At 36.0% G+C, this 9,546-nt stretch overlaps 1 protein-coding gene across 1 annotated transcript; it reads right to left on the bottom strand.

The window, feature by feature from the left end:
• Positions 1 to 1,892: 1,892 nt before the first annotated feature.
• Positions 1,893 to 9,055, bottom strand: LOC146137593 (uncharacterized). Its single transcript, XM_083393571.1, has 5 exons — positions 8,761 to 9,055; positions 7,771 to 7,909; positions 7,038 to 7,157; positions 6,652 to 6,729; positions 1,893 to 3,014 (listed from the first exon to the last, which is right to left on the bottom strand). The coding sequence occupies exons 1-5, from the start codon at positions 8,772 to 8,774 to the stop codon at positions 2,667 to 2,669; spliced, it is 699 nt and encodes a 232-aa protein (XP_083249697.1). The 5' UTR covers positions 8,775 to 9,055; the 3' UTR covers positions 1,893 to 2,666.
• Between the last annotated feature and the right edge of the window lie 491 nt (positions 9,056 to 9,546).

Raw genomic sequence — 9,546 nt, 5'->3', positions numbered from 1 at the left:
GTAAATGGCTCACTGTATTATAACCACCGGCTTATAGATAAATAATAACCATCAGTGTTGTAATGACTTAAGTTAAAGACTTGACTTAAATTATGTGCACTTAAGTCGCTGTTTTCAAATGACTTAATTGGTTTGACTCAAGTATTTTAAACAAAATTATTTGCCTTGCATTTAGACAAATGACTTGACTTGACTAAGTGTTTTGGACGAATGACTTGGGTTGAAACGAAGTGATTTTATCAAGTAATTGATTTATAAAATTGTGTATTTAGATTAACTTTTGCGCATAAAACGATTTGCTTGCTATATGTCAGGTTTTCGTCCTTTTTTAGTCGAGTTATTGCTCATAAATCGAACGAGTTTAGCTATTTTAAAAGCATAACGTTTTATATTTTGACAAGAACTTGACTCGAAGTTCACTTGAACTATGACTTTACTGTGACTTGGACAACTGATAATTTGGACTGGACCTTGTTATCTGTTCCAAATGAGTTGTTTATGACATTAATAACCAGTGCTTAGCGCTAAAAGAGAAAAACGGAAGCTGGTACGATAAAGAATAGCTCGATTGAGTGGCGGCACAATTTCCTGAAGCCCGGTCGGATATGACGCGTTCTACCACAGACAGATCGTGTTGCAAATTGGCGGAGTCACAAAACGAACGATGTATAGAATGACATTAAAGAATGACATCAAACTAGGTCGATATTATTCCAGTGAAATTTTTCCAAAATTAATGTTAGACTAGCTTGGGTAGTAAAACACAAACATTTATTGTTTTCAAATTTACACGCGCAAAATATAATAGTAACTATACGCAACATTTTACCTGACTTTGCATTTTTGTTGAGCAAAGATTAACTAATTTAAAAGCCTAACGCAGAAACAATCTATCGCAAAATAAACATAAAATTCAATCGGTGTAAGAAACGAAGCCGGTTTTGTAAAAAAGGCTACAACCTGGTAAAATTAATTAAAACTTTTTCCGCCTTTATCGTTTGAAGATAATTATTTTTTAATGTGCAACTCAGTTAGGAAAATCCTATGTTTACTTTAACGTTTAGTCAAGTTTCAAACCTAGGCATCAGTTCCCTAATTCAAGTCCTAGCCAAGTCGTTATGAGAACAAGTAAACTTCAAGCCAAGTCATTGACATAAAATTAAAACAAGTCAAGTCATTGACATAAAAATGAATAAAATTAAACCAATAAATTTGGTAAACTCGACTATGAGCAATAATTGTTTTTTAGAGGGCAGAGTTGATACAAGCCACTTAATTTAATGTAGTGATCTAAACAAAATACCACGTCACGTTAATACAAGTACAAATCAGCCAATCCATACTTTTTTTCTTTCAACAATTTTGAGATGAATAAGGTTAACCTATATAAACGACTTAGAAATTCGTGATATTGCTGGTCTGTTGAGTTATTAAGCAAGTCCTTACTCAATAAGAAGATAATATTGTGGTACCAAGCACTAACTATAAGATAAGTTGCCCTATTTATCTGTATTTTGTATTTTCGAGCAGCCTAATAAACCGCAAAACAACCAACTTAAAAGTTGTTGCGAAGCAAAAAAATTGTGTTTACATTACACAGTTCTGGAAGATGACCCTTCTGGAATTTTCTTCATAACAAAATAGGAATGTCAAACTTGGACCTAAAATTTATTGTTTTGTTTAAGGTGACTGTTTTATAAAATAAGAAAAGTAATTAGAAGTATAGCATGCATATGTCGACATTTGTTAAAAATAGATCTAAAAATGAAATTTACTCAATATTATATTGATAGTTTTCTATCGTCGTCTTATATTTGATTATTCCACTAGAAATGCTAACAAACTAAATACTTAAGAAAACACATATACAACCGCGCGTACAGGGCAATAACCATAAAATACATGTTTAATGTAATTTAAAACCTTCCGATACACGACAAACACTTTTTCGATGAGAAAAAGATGTAACAAAACTTGTGCCTAACGAGGTAAAACGTTCAGGTATTAGCGGAAGTCGCAGAATTTAACTAAAACAGATATAAATGACAAGATTAGTTCTTCATTTTAGCGCCTATGACACGCGCGTATATAAGAAAAATAAATAATTAATAAAAACTTCTGCGTACCGTAACAACATGTTTAGCTAGCAATTGCAAATTCAAACTAAAAGGGCAATAAAATGGATAATTAAAACCCTGCTAGTACAACGCACAACTAGGAGAAAAGTATACGAAAAACAACTTTTGCCTAAACATGGCAAAAAACCGTTCAGAGGGGAAATTGAAACTATTTAAAAAAAAGAAGGGAAATTTAACCCCATGCTTGTGCCACACGCGGCCACGGCTTTTCTAGCGTATTTTGATAAAACCTCGCGGGAAATTGTTAAAAACGTGGCAAAAACGCCCAGGCAGGAGCCGCAAATTGAGAAATTCAGCACCACGCTTAATTATGCTACACGGGCTACGCTTTATTGTTGTGTATCTTGATAAAACTTTGCGGCAAATTGTTTAAAAATGAGGCAAAAAGGCAGAAAAACTTCAGACAGAAAACGCAAATTGCGAAGATCTCGCTTAATCTTAAAGAAATGCCAGGCAGCAGCAGCAAATTTCACCTAAAATCGAAAAAAAAAACGATCTAAAACCCCATGCAGTTTGCGTTCACGAAGCTTAATTGTACTTTAGTCGAAAAACCTCGGCCAAGAAGTATTTGTGCCACCTGGTGTCCTCAGTGAGCTCCGGGTGAAAGGTGCATCCCATGACGTTGCCCTGACGCACGCCCACGGCGCTGATCAGGGATTCCCCGGTTCCGCTGGTGGCGGCGCCGTCCGGAAATCGGCAGAGCACCGACACGGCGTCGCTGTCCACCGATTTGACGCCGGGCGCCCGGATAAAGACCCCCTGGAACTTGGATTCGGAGTTGGCCAGGTTGGCGTCGGTCAGCAGCAGTTCACCCTCGAAACTGTTGATCTGGCGACCGAAGGCGTTTCGAACGATGGTAACGTCCAATCCGCCGATCTAAACAGTTGGCGAGTTGATTAGCTTTTGTTCTTGCCCGAAAAGAGTTGGTTTATTTTAGTTATTGACCGAAAAGAATTGGTTTATTGTAGTTCTTGACCGAAAAGGGTTGGTTTATTTCAATTCTTGTTCGAAAATAGTTGGTTAATATTAATTCTTGGTGACAAAAGTTGGCTTGTCTGAGTTCTTGTTCAAAGAAAGTTGGTTTAATTTAATTCTTGTTCGAAAAGAGTTGGTTAATTTTAATTCTTGTTCGAAAAGAGTTGTTTTATTTTAATTTTGGCGAAAAAGTTGGTTTATTTTAATTCTTGTTAGAAACGAGATGGTTTAAAACAATTCTGGCCTGAAAAGAGTTGGTTTAAGTCCAGTTGTCTAATGCAAGAGTAACCAACCTTTTTACATAAAGGTTCCGATAACTGTAATGTGCAACACAAACTGTCGCAATATGGTGAACCCTAGTCTCATTTAACGAATTAGATTAGAACAAAGTGCAGCTAATTCCAAATCTAATCTATTTTGAATTGCTTGTGCGCTTTAATTCTAGTTCTAATCTAATTCCGGTATTACAAAAAATTGAACTTTGTCCAACGGCATACTTTGGTCTCTCATCCTGAACAAAGAACTAAATACTCTTCGGTCGCAATAACTAAACAGCTAAATTTTGAATATTATGAGAATCAATAGCAAATAACCTCAATTGATTGTGAATTAATTAAACGTAATTTTGGTTTAAATTGTGGTTTCATTTATAGTTGTTGGGAATTCGGTAATTCTATATTCTAATATAAATTGGAATAGATGCTCTAATTTCAATTTTAAACAAACTTTGAAAAACCTTGAAAAATTTGAAAAAAAAGTTTGAAAAACAAGTGCTCTCATTTTAATTCTAATCTAATTTAAAAAAATCAAAAAATAAAATCTAGTTGTCAAAATTCTAGTTCTCTCCCCCCTTTATTTTTTTTATAATTGTTTTCTTGTCCAAAGTTCGTTTCCGTTACTTATTAATAAATAGGGATGGTTAAGGATGCCAAGCTGGTCGCATTTTATTTTGATATAAAAACCCTATGTTTTGAGCAAAAAGTTTGTCCGATCCGGGATTGAACACCCTCTTCGTTTTAATTCTAGCATAAAACTTATTTTCATTGTACTTTAATCACTGAGTGGTTGTAGCATAACATTTATTTTTATTGAACTTTAATCAATGAGTGGTTAACAATGCCAGATGTTACGACTTTAACTAGTAATTTTAGAAAATTACCTTGGCTTCCCGTTAAAGCCGCTAGTGAGCCCTATTTTTCGGGTATTAAATAAACTAGCAAAGAGAGTTTATATTAAAGACCACAACAAGAAAACCCAATGTACAGATGTATTGGTTGCAAGAGTTAAATATTACCACACCACAAACAATAATCACAACTAGACACACACAATTACTTACAAACAACCGAATGACAGAGCATATAACACAAAGTCTTACCCCTTAATATCACAAGGCTACACCCAAAACGTTTACTACTCTCTAGGGCTAAGCGGTCAGCCGCTCATAATAAACGTTAAACAAAAACTCTCTCTCACGGGAACCGACGCGCTCCCGAGAACCCGAGGCCTGCCTTACAGGGCGGCCGTTTCGTGGAAAGATTGCAATGGGCGGACCTTTTCGTGCGAAGTTAAACCGCGGCGAAACACAAGCGATAAATGATCGTGAGATTTGTAGAATTGTTTAGAGACAGGAAACAACAGATCCAGAGTCCAATTAAACGGGCGAACACCAGAGCGCACAAAAATATTACGTTATTATATATATATCCCGAAATGCGAAAACCTAAATCCTATATAGCCCTACATTTAAAAGCAAAGACGCAAAACTAATAATGAATTTTAGAATTCACAGTCGGCGTAATTAGCAACCGGTGATAATTTTGTAGTGCAACGTAACATCAGATCCATCACTTTTTATTTCGACACAAAAGCGCAATATTATAAGGTCAAAAAGTACGTTTGTAAATCCAGACTTGGACAACTAGATTTATTTTAGCTTTTTAAAATTAGATTAGAATTAAAATTAGAGCATTTCATTTTTTTTCCAATTAGATTAGAATTAGAATTAGATCATTTTGGGTTTTCTCAAATTAGATTAGAATTAGAATTACCGAATTCTAAAAAAAAACGAATTTGAACTAGAATTAGGACTAGAATTACATTTGAATATTCACAATAAGTTTCAGTAAATCGCAATTATTCTAATAGGAAAGTGAATAGTAAATATGTGTGTGCTAATATTGATGCCTTTTAGCATAGCATATGCTTTTCAGACTGTGCAAATTACGTTCCAACCAAAGAGTTGGAATTCGAATTTTTTTTTGACTAAGAGACTAAAAATGCCGTTGGATAAAGTAGCATTTTTTGGTAAAATCCGAATTAGATTAGAACTAGAATTAGAGCGCACAAGCAATTTACAAATTAGATTAGAATTAGAATTAGGCGCTCCTTGCTCTTATTCATTGAATTAGAAAACTAGAATTATCTAGTTGTCCAAGTCTGTGTAAATCCGGGATCAAATACTTCATCATCACGCTCGAATTAGAATAATATGTTTAATCTCAATCATTCAAAATCCATGTTAGGCAGAATGTTTAAGATATATAGGTAAAACTTTCAATTTCTTCACCCACTATATTTCGACAAATCTAACGCATAAAATATTGCATTTTTGTCGTCACTCATCGCTGGAATACCTATGTCATAATACGTACCAGAGCAAATTTTTGCACAACAAAATATCGTTATGTCGGAATGAATGTTGCACTGAATATGTTAAAAATGGAAATCACCTTGACCCTCGCAAGATAAATGTCGACCTTAATTCCTGATCAGTAACAGCAAAATAATCTAGCAAAGCTAGCAATTCAGGTCAGACACATTAACCAGATCTTAAAAGATATATATATATTTCGCCAACTAAGGCATCGTCAGTATATCTGAATAAAAACAAACGCAACAGTATAAGACTCTTATACTGTTGCGTTTGTTTTTATTCAGATATACTGACGATGCCTTAGTTGGCGAAATATATGTCGGAATGAAATGGTTTATTCTGTGTCTTAGCGATTTGGCACTGTGACACTTTTTTTAACCAGTGATAATCATGTTATATAATGAACCCGCCTCGATGACAACTGTATTTAGCGGCCGAAAGCAAACACAAACGTGCGTACGGCTACTGTCACCGTTCGCTGTCATCTCTAAATAACCTGTTGTGATCGTAAGCGACGAAATCTCTATTATTACTGCATTGTAAACTAAGTACGGTCGTTAGCCACGCAACACGATGTCATCGTTTGTTATACGAACATCTGTACATTGTTGGTCCAATCGGGGCCAATAAAAAAACATTTAATATGTAGCCTATATTTAGAATCACATTCTACAGTTAATATAGAATCATCGACAATAACCAACCACAGAGATATGCCTTTATAAATAAGTGATACCCAAACCAAGGAATTTGTGTGGTAATATTTCATATATTTTATGTGTTTTAACTGTAACTTTAAAACTCTAGAACTAATACCAGAAACATATTGTAGACTCTATATGTAATTGCGTTTTATTTTGTTTTGACAACAGAAAGCCTTACCAGGGATACCGCATCTTTTCCGTGCCCGCTAACTTGATTGGAGAGCAGGATAAATCCTGCACACGTACCCCACGTGAACTAAACAACATATAGAGTATGTTAAATGTTGGCAAATAGAATTTAGAAAAAAGTTTTTAATGCAACTATTAGCTTTAAATTTAAATGCAACCATTCGCTGTGTAACCAAAAAACTAGTTTTCAAATTTAATAATTTTAGCTGTGTGAAATGTAACATATAAATTTCGCGAAGTTTATCACAGTTCATTTTACGCAAACGGCTGATAAAGTTTGCCGCGAACATACAGGCACATTCAAAAACGTGATTTGGTTATAAAAATGCTACTAGAAGGTTTTATAAAAACGCGGGTTTTCTGTAGTCCACAAACCTTGTTTTGCTGCTTCGTCCATTTGCGCAAATGATCAAGAAATCCGTTTTTGCTCAGATGTTTGGTCAGCACAGTGCTCTCGCCTCCGGGAAGAATCAGGCCGTCCAGTTCGTCATTCACCTATACGTTAAACATCGTTTGCTGTGATGCAAAGCAGGGACAAGACAAGCCAGGGGCAAACCGGGTCACATACTGTCAATTTTTACGTTTAAATGTGTAACAGCACTCCGGAAGCTATTAGGTCATGTAGGCGCAACGTAAAAGTAGTCATCGCAGATCTAGGTGTCATAGTGATGCATATTTTGCGTTACGATTTAGTGTTGTAATGACTTAAATCAATTACTTGTACACTTAAGTCACGCTATTCAAATGACTTGACTTGACGTAAGTGTTTTGAACAGATCAGGTTTGTTAAGATAACTGTTTTCATTAAGCACTTTTCATTACAAAACTGAGTTATTTATCTTAAATTTCGCATGTAAAACATTTTGCTTGCAATAGGATGGATTTTTTTAATAGAGGGTATGGTTCATAGCAGGACTAATTCACAAATTTTAATAGTTTCTAGTTTATTTTTTACGGTAAGGACTTAAAATTGACTTGCTCTATTATGACTTGACTGGGACTTAAGTTCTTTTATAATTGACTTGACATAGACTTAAATTATTTAACAAATACTTGACTGGAATTTCAGTCATTTCAAAATGACGAGTTTACAACACTGAAGATTTACCTGCTCCGGTTTGGTAACGTTGAAGACGTTAAAGCGGACGGCCTCATGTCCGTTCGATTGAAGTTGCTCGGCAGCCTTCTTCAGGCAATCGAAGTGTTCCACCACTCCGCCGTGTATTGCAAGCACCCCAACGTTCACGCTGCAAAAAGTGGAACTTATTAGGTTAAGAGCCCAGAGAAATCCCGGGGGTAACGTTAACACGTAACGATTTCCATATCCTTCTGCCACCAGTGCCGGACAAGCCTTTTAGAGGCCCTAAGCCTAAACACTTGAATAAAATTTTGCCCTATATGTGTTATTTAAAATTTAAACAAAATAAACCACACAAGACATATCCAACAAATAAACAAAAAATATTTTTTCACGGGCCAATATTGAGGTCTAATACGTTTAACCAGAAAAATATTTCATTCAACACTCAGGCACTATTAAAAAGTCGGTTATGAAACTTTCTGTAGCGCTCCCTTTCCTTAGTGCACTAAGCACGTGCTTGTTTTGCCTAATAGCTAACTTAGTCCTTCTTGCCACTGATAAATTTAAAATGACGGCCGTGGTTCAGTTACAATACTCACCATAGTCGAGAAAAAAATTAAAAGTTCACGTTATTATACGAAACAGTTGGTGGACCCATGGCATGTTCCACACGTTTTTTTGCAATTGATATCTCTATTGCTCCCCGGGGAAATCAATGGGATACTGGCAAATGTCCTACTGTAATTATTGGGAGTGTGTTATAGTTCTGCGCCGATGGCTATTGTAAATCAAGTTTATTAAAAGCATGAAAGTGCAAGGCGTGTACACAGAGAGCGAAATTCTAACATATTCTTATATATTTGACGATTCACAAATATTATCTGTACTATAAAATACCCGTGCTTTTAATTGGGTTTTTAGTTTCTCAAATAATGCTCCAATAATGTTTTAGGCTACTGATATCTTCTAAAATAATGTTTGTAAAGCATTGGAACGTCAATCCAACTTAAAATGTACCTTTGCCGTGCCATTTCTTCTTCTTGACTACACTCAAGTAACAAAAATCAGTTCCAAAGTTAACACCAATCTAATTGTTCAGAGTATGGACTATTCGTGCGAAAATCTGAAAATATCGGCTATTCACTGTTTCTACACGGAGTCTAGGCTTGAATGGCGTGCTATTTGATATAGGCACCAGTGAGTAGGCATATCCGGTTTGAAAAACGCACAGAACATACTCTTTCTTAAAACCGTCCGCTCACAGTCAGCTAAGCAAACAGAGCCTAAGAAGTGCGTTATTAAGTCGAAACAAAATACTCTGCAGTCGAAGTGAAACCTACAGTTTTAGGCTATACTTTCACAAATAGCTAATAGCCTCTGAGGCACAAATAGCTAAAAGCCTTCTTGGTTACGATATTTAGCTGCTGCGAAGTCAGACAGTTCTGATTAAGAGTCCAGTTGCCGACTCGTACAGCTCGCACAACGTAACTAGGCCTGCCGCGTAATTGACTGATGATGAAATCACCAGCGCCCCGCAGAGCAGTTGATCAATTGTCAAGCGCGCTCACCACGCCGTAAGAGTTCAGTTGAGCTACACATGGCGCACTTATGTAAGACGTCCACTCGAGTTGGAGCTGCAGACTAACAGTAGGTGGGCGGGTTTTCACACGCCCTTCGAGAAGGCATGACGCAACAGAAGCGATATTTGGCGAAACAGCAAGGTAAAAGCACATTTATACGCCCTTCAGCAGATCAGCCAGTCACATAGATAGGTAGCATAGTTTAAACAGATGTGAAAGACTG

This window comes from Ascidiella aspersa, chromosome 7 (assembly GCF_963924565.1).
Source record: "Ascidiella aspersa chromosome 7, kaAscAspe10.2, whole genome shotgun sequence".
In the NCBI taxonomy this organism is placed as follows: Eukaryota; Metazoa; Chordata; class Ascidiacea; order Phlebobranchia; family Ascidiidae; genus Ascidiella; species Ascidiella aspersa.
Note: the sequence above shows the minus strand (reverse complement) of the source record. Positions and strands in the feature narration are given on the sequence as shown.

Excerpts from the sequence above, each read along its gene's own strand:
- LOC146137593 (XM_083393571.1), bottom strand. Across the intron at positions 6,730-7,037 it reads GGACGAAGCAGCAAAACAAG|TTCACGTGGGGTACGTGTGC; the intron begins GTTTGTGGACTA and ends TATGTTGTTTAG. Across the intron at positions 3,015-6,651 it reads GAAAAGATGCGGTATCCCTG|ATCGGCGGATTGGACGTTAC; the intron begins GTAAGGCTTTCT and ends CCAACTGTTTAG.